The sequence below is a fragment of the Pempheris klunzingeri genome, chromosome 13 (genome assembly GCF_042242105.1).
Source record: "Pempheris klunzingeri isolate RE-2024b chromosome 13, fPemKlu1.hap1, whole genome shotgun sequence".
Classification (NCBI taxonomy): domain Eukaryota; kingdom Metazoa; phylum Chordata; class Actinopteri; order Acropomatiformes; family Pempheridae; genus Pempheris; species Pempheris klunzingeri.
In genome coordinates, this window is record NC_092024.1 from 25,734,789 (window position 1) to 25,751,400 (window position 16,612).

The window sequence follows — 16,612 nt, forward strand, 5'->3', positions numbered from 1 at the left end:
TTAGTTCCTCAGTAAATAATCGTCACTGTTCTCCCTCATCATGTTTTATATGTCCGTTGTGTTTCCTGTAGGCCAAACGTGAGAACAGGATACAGAAATAATAATCACATCAGCAGTGATGATGACATGAATCCTGAGCTCAGCAGAAACCATCAGAGTGAGATCTCTTTCTCTGTTCAGACACTCTCTGCTCAGTGACGCAGTAGGAAGCAGCAGAAGAAGAAGAGAGGAAGAGTCAGAGGAGAAGAAGAGTCAGAAAATAAGAAGAGAGGAAGTCAGAGGAGAAGAAGAAAGTCAGAGAAGAAGAGAAAAAGAAGAACCTGTAATCAGCTGATCCGTGTTCTTAAGGTGGTAATGTGTTGTTGAAGTGTTGCAGATGTGTGGCTGACATGTTGTTGACGTGTTGCAGACGTGTTGTTGATGTGTTGTTGACACGTTCAATCAATCAATCAATCTTTATTTATAGAGCGCCAGTTCATAACAGCGTTATCTCAAGACGCTTTCCATAAAGAGCAGCTCAGACCAAACTGTTTAATTAGAGAGAGACCAAAGATTCAGGAATTCAACATGAAGGATTCAAGAATCCCCACAGAGCAGTTTAGAGATTAGATTAGAACACAGTGGAGGAAGAACTCCCCTTTAACGGGAAGAAACCTGGAACAGAACCAGGATCAGAGGTGGGGCTTCTGTAGGGGTCCATGTTGGGTGGAGGGGAGAGAGAGAGAGAGAGAGAGAGAGAGAGAGACAGAGAGAGAGAGAGAGACAGACAGAGAGAGAGAGAGAGACAGACAGAGAGAGACAACACAAACAGCAACCAACACACTAACAACAGGAGTGAGACTAATAAATTAGCACTATGGTGAAAAACATGACAAGTGGACGACGATCCTCATCAGTGATTCATGAAGCCAGAGAACCACAGCAGGAGAACCAGGACCAGGATCCACAGGAACCAGAGAACCACAGCAGGAGAACCAGGACCAGGATCCACAGGAACCAGAGAACCACAGCAGGAGAACCAGGATCAGGATCCACAGGAACCAGAGAACCACAGCAGGAGAACCAGGATCAGGATCCACAGGAACCAGAGGGATGAGAAAAGCACAGAAAGGCTCCGGGGAAGATACCAAGTTAGTAACAGACATTAAAGAGACATGAAGCATCAGGATGGAGAGGAAGAGGAGGAGAGAGGAGCCCAGTGCATCATGGGAGTCCCCTGGCAGTCTGAGCCTATAGCAGCATAACTAGGGGCTGGTCCAAGACCTGATCCAGCCCCGAACTATAGGCTTCATCACTAAGGAAGGTTTTTAGTCTAGTCTGAAATGTAGAGAGGGTGTGAAGGTTTAAACTCTATTCTAGATTTGACTGGAAGCCAGTGAAGAGAAGCCAGTACAGGAGAAAGATGGTCTCTTCTCTTGGTTCTGGTCAGAACAGGAGCAGCAGCGTTCTGGACCAGCTGGAGAGTCTTTAAGGACTTATTGGGGCAGCCTGATAATAAGGAACAGAAATTATCCAACCTGGAAGTGACTAATGTGTGGACTAGTGTTTCTGCATCATCTCCAGACAGGATGGACCTGGTTTTAACAACATTAGTAGATGGAAAAAGGCAGTTCTAGAAATCTGTTTAATGTGGGAGTTAAAGGACAAATCCTGATCAATAAGACTCCCAGATTCCTCCCAGTGGAGCTGGAGGCCACAGTGATGCTGTCCAGAGTAGATATGTTGGTAGAAAAGGTGTCTCTGAGGTGTCTGGAGCAGAATAACTTCAGTTTAGTCTGAGTTTAGCAGCAGAAAGTTGCTGCTCATCCAGGACTTTATGTCCTTAAGGCAGATTTGGAGTTTAGTCAACTGATTGGATTCATCTGGCTTCATTGATAAGTATAATTGTGTGTCATCTGCATAACAGTGGAAAGTAATGGAGCGCTTCCTGATAATATTACCCAGAGGTAAATAATGTCGGTCCAAGCACTGAACCTTGTGGAACACCATGTCTAACTTTAGTGTGCACAGAGGATTCATTGTTAACGTGTACAAACTGATCAATAGGACTTAAAGCAGCTTAATGTGGTTCTTTTTATACCAGTGAACTGTTCCAGTCTCTGTAACAGGATGTGATGGTCAATGGTATCAAACGCAGCACTCAGGTCTAACCAGACCAGGACAGAGAGAAGTCCTCTGTCTGATGCACTCAGGTCTAACCAGACCAGGACAGAGAGAAGTCCTCTGTCTAATGCACTCAGGTCTAACCAGACCAGGACAGAGAGAAGTCCTCTGTCTAATGCACTCAGGTCTAACCAGACCAGTACAGAGAGAAGTCCTCTGTCTGATGCCATAAGGAGGAGGTCTGTAACCTTCACCAGTGTCTCTGTGCTATGGTTCGCTCTAAAACCTGACTGAAGATCCTCTAATAGACTATTAGAGTTTAGAAAGTCACACAGCTGGTTGGCTGCTGCTTTCTCCAGGATCTTGGAGAGAAAGAGAAGGTTGGATGAAGGTCTATAGTTGGCTGATACACCTGAATCCAGAGTGGACTTTTTCAGGAGAGGTTTAATTACTGCTGCTTTGAAGGACTGAGGTACGTAGCCTGTTAGTAAAGACTGATTGATCAGATCCAGTAAGGACGTGTTCATTAAGGGCAGGACCTCCTTAAGTAGTCCAGTAGGAATGGAGTCTAGGAGACCAGCTGATGGTCTGGATGAGGAGATTATTGAGGCCAGTTCAGGAAGATCAAGTGGAGAAAGTCCAGATGCACATTAAGCCCAACAGCTATTTCCATGGTTCCTGAGTCTGAGGTTGGATCAGAGCCTGTTGAGGGCAGGAGGTGATGGATTTAGTCTCTAATAGTCAGAATTTTATCATTAAAGAAGCTCATGAAGTTGTTGCTACTGAGCTCTAAAGGATCACAAGGATCAGTGGAGTTCTGGCTCTTTGTCAGTCTGGCTAACGTGCTGAACAGAAATCTAGGGCTGTTTTTATTCTCTTCTGTCAGTGAGGAGTAGTAGGAGGCTCTGGCATTACAGAGGGCCTTTCTAGAGGTTTTAAGACTATGTTGCCAGATTAAACGGGATTCTTCCACTTTGGTGGCCCGCCATGTCCTTTCTAGTTTTCGTGAATGTTGCTTAAGCTCACTTGTCTGGGAGTTATACCAGGGAGCTTGTCTCTTCTCTTTAATTCTCTTCTTTTTTAGAGGGGCGATAGAGTCTAGTGTCATTCGCAGTGAACCTGCAGCACTATCGACCAGATAATCAATTTGGGAGGGGCTGAGATTAACATGGGGTTCATCCATAGCACAGGGACACACTGGCTGAAGTACTGAAGGAATCACCTCCTTAAAGTTGGCAACAGCACTATCAGATAAGGATCTAGTGAGGACCTCCCTGTCATATAGAGCAGAGTCCAGGAACAGGAAATCAACAGTTATCAGGTAATGGTCTGATAGAACAGAGTTATGTAGAAAGACTGTTAACTGTTCAATTTCAACACCATCAGCCAAAACAAGTGGGTTCATCTACACTCTGGGAGAAGCCAGCTGAGTCCAACAGTGAGATGAAAGCAGAGCTCAGACCATCATTATCATCGTCCACATGAATATTAAAGTCACCTACTAGAATCACTTTGTCCACACTGAGGACTAAATCTGATAAAAACTCTGAAAACTCAGTTTAGAATTCAGAGTCTGGACCAGGAGGGCGGTACACTGTGACAATCAACACTGGTTTTAGAGTTAAACTAGAGTTAAAGATGGCTGCAGCTCCACCTCCTCGTCCAGAGTCTGGAGGAATATGAGTATAAGTATGACTGGAGGAGTGGCTTCATTAAGGCTAACAAGGCAGTAATTTACCTCTGTGTAATAATTTGTAAAAATAATTTTTAATACATCTTTTTTTTCTTCATACTTTTATATATTTATATTTTACTTTGTGTTTGAAGTTTATTAGGGCCCGAGCACCAAGCGGTGCGAGGACCCTATTGTAACTGCGTGGGGGAAAACGAGCAAGGGAGGAAAACGTGCAAGTACCCAAGAACCAAGAGGTGTACGGACCTCACAGGCCCCGAGCAGGTAGGCCTCGAAAAAATACGTCAAATGAAAAAAACCAGGCGACCAGGGGGCCAAAAACATAGTTGAAACTGAAGGAATTATTATTATTATTAGGGCCCGAGCACCAAGCGGTGCGAGGACCCTATTGTAACTGTGTGGGGGAAAACGAGCAAGGGAGGAAAACGTGCAAGTACCCAAGAACCAAGAGGTGTACGGACCTCACAGGCCCCGAGCAGGTAGGCCTTGAAAAAATACGTCAAATGAAAAAAACCAGGCGACCAGGGGGCCAAAAACATAGTTGAAACTGAAGGAATTATTATTATTATTATTATATTATTATTATTCTTCTTCTCCTTTTTATAAACAATGAATCGCTAATTTGGGGGCCTGAACATGCACGAAAACTCACCAAAATTTGCACAAAATTCAGACATGGCGAAAAATTACGTATTTTAAAGGTTTCGCAAATGGCCGTGGCAAAATGGCTCTGTAGCGCCACCTAAACTCAGCCCCGGAACTGCGTTTTATGTACATGTACCAAATTCGGTGGGTTCGTGTATCTCTTCAGGACAAACAAAAAAGTCTCTTGGAGCGATGACCTAAACCCAACAGGAAGTCAGCCATATTGGATTTTTCAGGCATTTTTGGCGATTTACAGGGGACGTAAATGAACGAACTAGTCCGAGGGGGTTCAAGCGATTGACTTCAAACTTGGTCAGCTGGTAGAGAAGGCCTCAACGATGAAAAGTTATCAAAGGTTTGATATAATCTTTAACGGTTTGGGTGTGGCGAGCTGGCAAAGTTCAGTGTCTCGCCATGACTCGCCATCAAACAGGAAATTGTTAATAACTTGACTGTACGTGATCCAATCAGCACCAAACTTGACATGTCTGATGAGAGTCCCGCCCCGAACACGTCTACGTGTCAATATTCATTCTAAGTCACAGCGCCACCTGGTGGTGACAGGAAACTTTATGTTTTACGCTATGATGGCTCAAGACCAGTCAGTTGATCGGATCCACTTCAAATTTGGTCAGGAAAGCCAGAAGATGTTGGTGTTGGTCTGGAGCGAACGCCGTGAGTCTCCGTCAAAAGCTGTTGCCGTGGCGACGCAGACACTGTCGATTGAAATTTTTTTTACGCCATCAAAATTGAAAGTGCTGTAACTCCACTGTACAAGGTCCTATCTTCACCAAATTCATACAGTTTGATGACTGTCCGGCTCTGAAGACATGTACGTGGCCATTTTGAACCATAGTCATAGCGCCACCTACTGGCTAGAGGAGGTACATGTCTTCTTTCTCGGACGTCTCTCTCTCAGCAGGTTAACCACAGACACTTCAAATTTTAGCCAAACATTCTCAAAACGTGGTTGATGCAAAGTTATGAAGGGCTTGAGGTTTCGCCAAACGCTGTCACCGTGGCGACGCCTTGTTCGCCATGAAAATCGAACGTAATTTTGAAGCTTATGCATGCGTGCACACTCACCAAATTTGGCATGCACGTCAGGAGGCCTAAAATGAGTAATCTTATTTAGTTCACGGGTTTCGGTGGGCCAAAATGGCTCTATGGCGCCCCCTACAAAACTTTGACGAACTAGCCCCCGGTCTACGTTTTACCTACATGTACCAAATTCGGTATACATATGCGAGACCATAGGACCTACAAAAAAGCCTCTTGGAGCATTGACCTAAACCCAACAGGACGTCGGCCATATTGGATTTTTCACACATTTTTGGCGATTTACAGGGGATGTAAATGAACGAACTAGTCCGAGGGGGTTCAAGCGATCGACTTCAAACTTGGTCAGCTGGTACAAACAATATCAAGGATGAAAAGTTATCAAAGGTTTGATATAATCTTTAACGGTTTGGGCGTGGCGAGCTGGTAAAGTTCAGTGTCTCGCCATGACTCGCCATCAAACAGGAAATTGTTAATAACTTGACTGTACGTGATCCAATCAGCACCAATCTTGACATGTCTGATGAGAGTCCCGCCCTGAAGACGTCTACATGTCAATATTCATTCAAAGTCATAGCGCCACCTAGTGGCAAGAGGAAGTGCATGTTTTATTCTCAGACGTTTCTCTCTCAGCAGGTTGATCACAGACACCTCAAATTTGATCCAAACATTCCCACTACATGGATGATGCAAAGTTATGAAGCTCTTGACGTTTTGTCAGACGCTGTCACCATGGCAACGCTGTTCGCCATGGAACAGGAAATTGCTGTAACTTCAGTGTACATTATCCAATCTCTTTCAAACTTGTCACGCTTAATAAGAGTCCCGGCCTGAAGACATCTAGATTCCAATTAGTGACCACAGTCATTGCGCCACCTGGTGGCAACAGGAAGTAACACGTCTATGGCAATGATCATTTGATTTGCATGAAATTTTCACAGTGTAGTCAACACTTCATATACTGGAATACAGGATGTGATTAGTGACTGTTCTCTAGCGCCACATAGGGGACGCAGGAAGTGACGTGTAAGTCCTTCATGCGCTGTCCAAACTACATGAACGTTCTGAAAGCGCATGGAAGGGTCGGAGTCCAACAACGGGACGGGGCCGCCGCACGCCCCGACGCGCGCCGAGGTGCGAGGGCCCTCCAACGCTGCTTGCAGCTTTAATTATTATTATTATTCTTCTTCTTCTTTTCCTCCTTTTTATAAACAATGAATCGCTAATTTGGGGGCCTGAACATGCACGAAAACTCACCAAAATTTGCACAAAATTCAGACATGGCGAAAAATTACGTATTTTAAAGGTTTCGCAAATGGCCGTGGCAAAATGGCTCTGTAGCGCCACCTAAACTCAGCCCCGGAACTGCGTTTTATGTACATGTATGAAATTCAGTGGGTTTGTGTATCTCTTCAGGACGAACAAAAAAGTCTCTTGGAGCGATGACCTAAACCCAACAGGAAGTCAGCCATATTGGATTTTTCACGCATTTTTGGCGATTTACAGGGGACGTAAATGAACGAACTAGTCCGAGGGGGTTCAAGCGATCGACTTCAAACTTGGTCAGCTGGTAGAGAAGGCATCAACGATGAAAAGTTATCAAAGGTTTGATATAATCTTTAACGGTTTGGGCGTGGCGAGCTGGCAAAGTTCAGTGTCTCGCCATGACTCGCCATCAAACAGGAAATTGTTAATAACTTGACTGTACGTGATCCAATCAGCACCAAACTTGACATGTCTGATGAGAGTCCCGCCCTGAACACGTCTACGTGTCAATATTCATTCTAAGTCACAGCGCCACCTGGTGGTGACAGGAAACTTTATGTTTTACGCTATGATGGCTCAAGACCAGTCAGTTGATCGGATCCACTTCAAATTTGGTCAGGAAAGCCAGAAGATGTTGGTGTTGGTCTGGAGCGAACGCCGTGAGTCTCCGTCAAAAGCTGTTGGCGTGGCGACGCAGACACTGTCGATTGAAATTTTTTTTACGCCATCAAAATTGAAAGTGCTGGAACTCCACTGTACAAGGTCCTATCTTCACCAAATTCATACAGTTTGATGACTGTCCGGCTCTGAAGACATGTACGTGGCCATTTTGAACCATAGTCATAGCGCCACCTACTGGCTAGAGGAGGTACATGTCTTCTTTCTCGGACGTCTCTCTCTCAGCAGGTTAACCACAGACACTTCAAATTTTAGCCAAACATTCTCAAGACGTGGTTGATGCAAAGTTATGAAGGGCTTGAGGTTTCGCCAAACGCTGTCACCGTGGCGACGCCTTGTTCGCCATGAAAATCGAACGTAATTTCGAAGCTTATGCATGCGTGCACACTCACCAAATTTGGCATGCACGTCAGGAGGCCTAAAATGAGTAATCTTATTTAGTTCACGGGTTTCGGTGGGCCAAAATGGCTCTATGGCGCCCCCTACAAAACTTTGACGAACTAGCCCCCGGTCTACGTTTTACCTACATGTACCAAATTCGGTATACATATGCGAGACCATAGGACCTACAAAAAAGCCTCTTGGAGCATTGACCTAAACCCAACAGGACGTCGGCCATATTGGATTTTTCACACATTTTTGGCGATTTACAGGGGACGTAAATGAACGAACTAGTCCGAGGGGGTTCAAGCGATCGACTTCAAAGTTGGTCAGCTGGTACAAACAATATCAAGGATGAAAAGTTATCAAAGGTTTGATATAATCTTTAACGGTTTGGGCGTGGCGAGCTGGTAAAGTTCAGTGTCTCGCCATGACTCGCCATCAAACAGGAAGTTGTTAATAACTTGACTGTACGTGATCCAATCAGCACCAATCTTGACATGTCTGATGAGAGTCCCGCCCTGAAGACGTCTACATGTCAATATTCATTCAAAGTCATAGCGCCACCTAGTGGCAAGAGGAAGTGCATGTTTTATTCTCAGACGTTTCTCTCTCAGCAGGTTGATCACAGACACCTCAAATTTCATCCAAACATTCCCACTACATGGATGATGCAAAGTTATGAAGCTCTTGACGTTTTGTCAGACGCTGTCACCATGGCAACGCTGTTCGCCATGGAACAGGAAATTGCTGTAACTTCAGTGTACATTATCCAATCTCTTTCAAACTTGTCACGCTTAATAAGAGTCCCGGCCTGAAGACATCTAGATGCCAATTAGTGACCACAGTCATTGCGCCACCTGGTGGCAACAGGAAGTAACACGTCTATGGCAATGATCATTTGATTTGCATGAAATTTTCACAGTGTAGTCAACACTTCATATACTGGAATACAGGATGTGATTAGTGACTGTTCTCTAGCGCCACATAGAGGACGCAGGAAGTGACGTGTAAGTCCTTCACGCGCTGTCCAAACTACATGAACGTTCTAAAAGCGCATGGAAGGGTCGGAGTCCAACACAAGACGGGGCCGCCGCACGCCCCGACGCGCGCGGAGGTGCGAGGGCCCTTCAACGCTGCTTGCAGCTTTAATTCTTATTCTTATTCTTTTGGAGCTGTGTGTAACAAAAAGCAATTTTCCCCTAGGGATTATTAAAGTAATCCTGATTCTGATACTCTTCATGGTGCAGCAGGTTTCAGTCAGATCAATAAATCAATATGGTGATCAGATATCAGATCATTTACTAAAACAGCTTTGGATGGCAGAGATCTGATGTTTAAAAGTCCACTTTAACTCTCTTGTCCTGTTTCATAGTGCCAGTGGAGGTATTAACTTTGATGAGATGTTTCTGCAGAACTCATCTCCTGTTAGACTTTATAGATCTGAATGATCCGAGGGGGACGACACAGTCTCTATGGGATGTTGGTGGGTGACTGTTCTAATGGAGGAGCAGAGAAGCCTGGAGGACTGCAGTTCTGCCTCCTGGTCTAGGCCCTGCCTCCTGGTCTGGGCTCTGCCTCCTGGTCTGGGCTCTGCCTGCTGGTCTGGGCTCTGCCTCCTGGTCTGGGCTCTGCCTGCTGGTCTGGGCTCTGCCTCCTGGTCTGGGCTCTGCCTGCTGGTCTGGGCTCTGCCTCCTGGTCTGGGCTCTGCCTGTTGGTCTGGGCTCTGCCTCCTGGTCTGGGCTCTGCCTGTTGGTCTGGGCTCTGCCTCCTGGTCTCGACTCTGGATTGTCAAGTTTTAGGATTTATAAACTTCTCCATATCTCTAGATCAGAGAGCAGCTCCGTCCAAAGTGGGATGGATGCCGTCTCTTCTCGTGAGACCAGGTCTTCCCCAGGAGGACTGCCAGTTCTCTATGAAGCCCTCATTGTTAGCTGGGCTCCACCTCCACAGGTTAAATGATGACATGCGGCTGTACATGTCATTGTTTTAGCAAAGTTACACACCGACTCCACTTTAACTTCAGTGACCTCTGATTGGTGTAATCTGGTGTCATTAACGCCGACGTGAATTACGATCTTACCAAACCCACGCTCATCCTTCCCCAGCAGTGTTAGCTGTGATTCAGTGTCTCCTGCTCTGGCCCCCCAGGATGCACTTCACTGTGTTCGCTGGTGCCGCTAGCTTCACGGTCCTGACTGTGGAGCTTCTGATGACCACAGTCTGGTTCTCAGCGGGTGTGTCGCTGAGTGGGGAGAACCAGTTGGAGACTTGAAGGTAGTGGTGCACCGTGGGCTTCTCCTTTGGACTATGTTTCCTCCGGACAGTCACCCAAGGTTAGCCCTGGTTTCCCGGCTGCTCGGGAACCGCCGGGGGAGTAGGAGCTAAGCTCGGTCGGGCCGCACCGGCTACTGGGGGCCGGCTAGCTGCAGCTACTGATTTGTGCTCTATGGTGCGGAACCGTGTCTCCAACTCACTGAGCCTCCAGCACTGCAAACAAGCTACATTTATTCCAGGTACCAGTTTCACTAAAGGAGGCCGAGGAAGAACTAAACATGTGGCACACTGAGCAGGAGACTGAGAGGGAGAGAGAGGCCATCATAGAGGTTTAGCTATTTAACCTAGCTGGTGATCTAAGTATAAAACTACAGAAATAGCGAGACAATCACCAAAAGAAAGTGCGACCCATGAGTGCTAGTTTTAGATTTAAATGTAGAACGAGTGATTAGGCATGACAGTGAAGCATGAAATAGATCCAGTTAACATGAAAAATGTGAAGCCGCTATCGACAGCACAGAAGACAGAAGCGCCGACAAACCGGAAGTGACGCTTACCGTAGAAACACCATAGAGGAAATAACGACTGTACACAATGACGTATTTTGAGGTTGCTCACGTTGTGTTGTTGATGTGTTGTTGACATGATGTGTTGTTGACATGTTGATGTGTTGCAGACGTGTTGTTGATGTGTTGTTGACGTGTTGTTGACGTGTTGTTGACCTGTTGATGTGTTGTTGACATGATGTGTTGTTGACATGTTGATGTGTTGCAGACGTGTTGTTGATGTGTTGTTGACGTGTTGTTGACGTGTTGTTGACCTGTTGATGTGTTGTTGATGTGTTGTTGACGTGTTGATGTGTTGCAGACGTGTTGTTGATGTGTTGTTGACGTGTTGCAGATGTGTTGTTGACGTGTTGTTGACATGTTGACGTGTTGCTCACATGTTGCAGACGTATTGTTGTGTTGTTGACGTGTTGCAGACGCGTTGTTGATGTGTTGTTGACATGTTGCTCACGTTGTTGACATGTTGCAGACGTGTTGCACACGCATTGTTGATGTGTTGTTGACATGTTGCAGACGCGTTGTTGAGATGTTGCAGACGCGTTGTTGATGTGTTGCATACATGTTGACATTTTGCAGACGCGTTGCACACGCGTTGTTGACATGTTGCAGACGTGTTGTTGATGTGTTGCAGACGTGTTGATGTGTTGCAGACGTGTTGTTGATGTGTTGATGTGTTGCAGACGTGTTGATGTGTTGTTGACGTGTTGCAGATGTGTTGCAGACGTGTTGTTGATGTGTTGTTGACGTGTTGTTGACACGTTGCTCACGTTGTTGACGTGTTGCTCACATGTTGTTGACGTGTTGCAGACGTGTTGCTCACATGTTGCTGACGTGTTGCAGACGCGTGTGGTGATGGCAGCACAGCAGCTTCCTGCCGAGCTGTGGCTGGAGGTGTTCAGCTTCCTGTCCTGGAGAGACAAACTGAGCGTGCGCTGCACCTGTTCACACTTCAAACACCTGCTGGATAAGTCCCGCCCCCTGTGGCGAGGCTTCAGCGTCGTGCTGCGACACTTCTCCCAGTACAATCGCCCATTTTGGCGCAGCCTGGCTCAGAGGCACGTGGGCAGCGTGTTGGTGCGTTCAGGTAAGAGGAAACACCTGAAGCAACTCTCCGCCTGGCTTCCTGCTCTTGATGCACTGCGATTGGATGACTGGAGGGAAGGGGGCGTCGATGAGCTGAAACTGTTTCGCCGGCTGCAGCGCTTGTCCTTCACTTCCTGTTCCACACAGTTGAAGAATGTCGACTTCCTGTTTCCTCTGAGTCACCAGCTGACACAGCTCAGCCTGTGTTACGTGCAGCTCACCTGCCCCGCCTCTCACCTGTTGGCTGCCATCAGTCAGCTGACCCGTCTCACCTCCCTGCAGCTGCACCATGACGGCAGTGTGAGAGTCCCAACGCTCAGCGGCATCCTGACTCGCCTGACGCAGCTCAAACACCTGTCCTGGACCATGGTTTCCTATAAGTCGCTGTCACATGACTTCTTCAGCCCCCACCAGTTCACAGGTACACACACACACACACACACACACACACACACACACACACACACACCAGCAGCCATTAGGATCAAAATTCTAGTTTAGAAACACATGGAAAGGAAGTATTGTGACGACAGGTGTGTTACAGGTTTCAGGTGTGTTGTGTTTGCATTCCAGCAGCTGGTGACGCTCTGCAGTTGTCTGAACTACAGTTGTTGAACTATGACGCCATGGTGACGCAGGAAGTTCTGCGACCTTTGTCCCGCCTCCACAGCCTGTCAGTCTTCCATCTGTACTCCGTACCTGGACCCACCTGTCACCTGCAGACATGGCTGAGGTCGCTGCCACAGCTCTGCAGCCTCAGTGTGCACGGTGAGCGCAGGTGTGGGGTCATTCATTCAAAGTGACGTCCTGTTTCTTCACTTTAACTCTCAAAGTGTCACTTTACTCACGCTCTTCCACTGCTTTCACCTGTTACATGTCAGCTGACACCTTCATCTGTTCCAGCTCACCTGCACTCACACCTCAGGCCTCTTTTAAACAGACGGCAGGTTCAGTTCTTCCAAACTGTCCTCGTCCTGCAGCCAGTGGCTGTGTGTTGTGTCTCAGTAGGCTCTGCAGTCTTTAACGCTGTGGTTTCACATTGGATGTGTGTATCCACTTATGATTTGTGCTCTTTGTTTTTCTTTTGTAAAATAATCTCTCAGCTGACGATGTCTAAAAGAGCCTCCAATGTTTCCATTCTTGGTGATTGTACTCATTGCTGTGATGCTCGTTCTCTCCCAGTCTAACAGCATAAATGATCATCACGACCATCTTTCAATGTCTTCACTAATTTGGGACTGAACCTGGTTTGTTTTAAAGAGACGGCTTAATTGCTTTGATTCTCTTTGTGTGGGTCACCATATTCCTTAGTGTGGCATGTTAGGTGGTGAGCCCTGATACTAGGGCTCTCTGCAATGATCCACAAATATAGACCGACTACTATCACTTGCCTTTATTTCCTCACTCTGTCATATGGCCTCTGAGGCTCTGTGCAAAGCATGATTGGCGTCCTTCAATAACACCAGTTTGGTCTTGGTCAGTTATGAATATCTCATATCTCCTTGCTATAATTGACGTATATGTTTTGTAATGCACATTGAGAACAGATAGAGGTCTGAAGCGCCTCATTCCTCGAGGGTGCAGCTGGCCCTGTTTAAGCTGATGTGAGGAGATGTTTATCATTCTATTATTCCCTCTAAAGGCCCGGTACCTCTCTGATGGGACGCCAATAATGGTGCTTGGTAAATCTGGTGAACTTTCAGCCTCCTCACTGGATCAGGGAGGTTGTCTCATGCTTCAGCTGACCTGAGTTCAGCTCTCTAATCTTGTATCTTGTTGCTTCCTGAGGCACCTCGCCAACAGTCTGGTAGCTTTGTAATATTCCTGTTCCAAATCTTTGTTTTATCTCCATTTCCCCTTCATTTCTTGTAAAAGTTGATTTTTGCAAGTACTTTGGTCTTTAACCTCTTAGTCTTTTCATTTCTCATCCAGATTATGGGATGTAGTCCATTTCTTTTGCAGTGAAGTGATAATTTTCCACATATGACAGTTTTGTCCCATTGGATAGTATATAGTAGTAGTATAATTCTCCTTCCTCTTTCTCCGTATCTCCATTCTAATTAGCTCAGTTTGAATTTAGTCTCTAGGTTGTGCCTTTCAGTCTGTTGTTCAGATAGACCGTTAAGTGAACTGCATTGTGGTCTAAAATGTTTTATTCTCTTTTACTTTGTGTAAGTCCCAGATATTCATAAACACATAATCAATTATTGAGTGGCTGTTGTGGGCAGTGGAGGGTTGCATTTAGTCTTTTCCCATTGGATGAAAGTCCATACGGCAGCCATCTCCTGTTCTTCTACGAATATATTCATCCATTTATTTCTATTTAAACTTGTTGTGTCCTTCCTATAATCTAGTGCCACACTGAAACCCCCTGCACACATTACAATGATCAATCATTGATTAGTGTCACCATCTCATTTTCTAATTTCCCTTTCACAACAACGTAACATCCTTCGTTATCATTCATTTCTTTTACGCATTCAAATGTAATTGAGTTTTGAATAAGTGTTGCTACTCCTCTTTCTCTATGTGTTCCTCCCTATAATAAATGATCTGGCTGTACTTTACCTCTTTTAGTTGGTATGTGAAGCCTGTTGACATTCAGTGACACCAAGATTCAAGACCTTTATTTGTCACACATACCGTTGTACACAGTATAATGTGCAGTGAAATGTTCAGAGTGCCTGTTCCACACTGAATATACATATATATATATATATATATATATATATATATATATATATATATATATATATATATATATATATGTATATACACGTACAAAGAGAAACCTGTAGTGAGATACGACTCTTCCTAAATCTGTAATGTAACCATGGCAACCTTTAACCTCACAGTGAACATCGAACAACTTGAAAACAAATACAGAACTTTCAGACTTACAGAAGTAGTAGTACTTGTGGGCTAAGGGGTCTATCCTGGGTAACACGGGGGCCCCTCACTAGTGAGGTTTGGTCCCATACACATCAACCTCCCACTACTATACACTTACAGTGTCCTCTGGATATTCAACCTGCTGCTCCACCTCCACTCAACTCCCGTTCAGCTCTTTTGCAACATCTTGTGTGCTCTCATATGTCCATGGATCATTTTCCCAGTGAATGTGGATTTTGGCCAGGGGGATTCCTCTTTCCTTTATCAGTGGCGTTTTCTTTTCTCGATTAATTCCGTGGCATAATTGTCAAATGATGGTCCAAGCCCCCCTCAGGATCATCTCCTTTCTTGTGTATTGGAGAAAGTTCACTACGATGGATCTTGGGGGCTCGTTGGGAGTCCAGAGCGCCCGCTGTATCTGCAGATCAGTTTTAATCAATCAATCAATCAAGCAATCAATCAATCAGTGTTTATTTATACAGCACCAATTCATAACAGCGTTATCTCAAGACGCTTTCCATGAAGAGCAGCTCAGACCAAACTCTTTAATGAAGAGTAATTCAGTATTAAAGATTCAAGAATCCCCACATGAGCTGCATCACATATAACTCGTTTTAATGCTCCTTCACACATCAGTGCGTCTTACAGATCACACTGCTTCAGTATGTCTCTGTGTGAGTGTGCACCTGTCAATCAACACCATTCTAACACATCTGAACATTTGGACTCCAGTTTCTGTGTTTTTGTTACTCACCAACCACAGTGATGTCATGATGACCTCACCCTGTCTGTTCAATAGGAGGCCATCCTCTGGCGATGTACGCTGACTTCCTGCCATCCTCCCTCGTCAGTCTGACTCTCTGTGTGGATCTGCAGCCAGAAGACCTGCAGGTGGTCTCACACAGAGCTCCTCACCTGGAGCACCTGCACTTAGAGCCCTGGAGCTCCTCCTCCAACCTGGTCAGACTCCTCCCACAGCTGTTTCCTCACCTGAGGACACTCCGGATCAGGTGAGACAGACCAAAGATCAGGAGACACCTAGCAACCAATACTCAATAACTGGATTAACTCCAATAATCCACTTATTGATTATTGATCGTGAAGTGTTCAAACTGAAACTTAGTGTAAGGTCCTCTTCACATCGCCGCAGGGCGTCTTTCCTACCCCCCCCCCCCAGATGAATTAAAATGAAGTTAAAATGAAGACTCATTGGTTTCCATGGTAACCTTCTGTTTGTTGAGTTGAGTGTTTTGTGTTTCAGACATCATCATGTGTCAGACGGCGACTTCCTGCGTCTGCAGCAGCTGCGGCGTCTCGACACTCTGGAGGTCCTGGATTCGTTCTACAAACCAGACCCGAAGGATCCAAGCTGGGTCATCTACGAGCCGAGTCCTCGCCTGCTGCAGCTCAGCTCCGACCTGCAGAAACTGACCAACCACAGAGTCCGAGTCATCACCAGCTCACACAGAGACCCGCTGGCCTGCCACTGTGTCTGACCAATCCTGTGACATCGCCCGAGGGGGCGGGTTCAGCGCCCCACGCAGATGATGAATCCAAAAAATTCCTGAACATTAATTATCAAATAAAGAATCATTTCACTAATCTCAATGTGCCTTTCGGTGAGGTGCTGCCAGCACTGGTGCATGATTGTTAAAAACACCCTGTAACTTGAATCATCTTTGGGTTTGTCGATGTGGACGATGAAACCTGAAGATTGATGTGTTCACTGAGTGTTAATCACAATGTTCAATAAAGATCATTTGAAGGTGAAGGTCACTCTTTATTTTGATTCCTGTTCAGAGTTTTTACTGACGTGCTCTCTCCATCATGTGACCGCTGGAGGTGAACCAGGCTCCATCAGTCCTCCTGCTGCTCTGGCATGGCGCCGCCTCATTCTGAGCTCTGTTTGGCTGCAGCAGATTGAAACAGACTGCAGGTCGTTCAGGTATGTCTCCACCTCCCAGCGAAG

The 16,612-nt window shown here is 45.9% G+C and overlaps 1 protein-coding gene across 2 annotated transcripts; it reads left to right on the plus strand.

Annotated features, from left to right (window-relative positions):
* Positions 1-108: 108 nt before the first annotated feature.
* Positions 109-16,414, plus strand: LOC139212107 (uncharacterized). 2 transcript variants are annotated; one of them, XM_070842575.1, is made up of 5 exons: positions 109-348; positions 11,509-12,172; positions 12,325-12,519; positions 15,443-15,653; positions 15,905-16,414. In XM_070842575.1, the coding sequence occupies exons 2-5, from the start codon at positions 11,521-11,523 to the stop codon at positions 16,137-16,139; spliced, it is 1,293 nt and encodes a 430-aa protein (XP_070698676.1). In that variant the 5' UTR covers positions 109-348; positions 11,509-11,520; the 3' UTR covers positions 16,140-16,414. The 2 variants fall into 2 exon arrangements, with proteins under 2 accessions (XP_070698676.1, XP_070698677.1); XM_070842576.1 differs by having other exon boundaries at positions 110-348; positions 12,328-12,519.
* Positions 16,415-16,612: the final 198 nt, after the last annotated feature.

Coding starts and splice junctions, on each gene's coding strand:
- LOC139212107 (XM_070842575.1), top strand. CDS start 11,521: ATGGCAGCACAGCAGCTTCCTGCCGAGCTGTGGCTGGAGGTGTTCAGC. Junction 12,520..15,442: donor CTGCAGCCTCAGTGTGCACG/GTGAGCGCAGGT, acceptor TCTGTTCAATAG/GAGGCCATCCTCTGGCGATG. Junction 15,654..15,904: donor CTGAGGACACTCCGGATCAG/GTGAGACAGACC, acceptor TTTGTGTTTCAG/ACATCATCATGTGTCAGACG.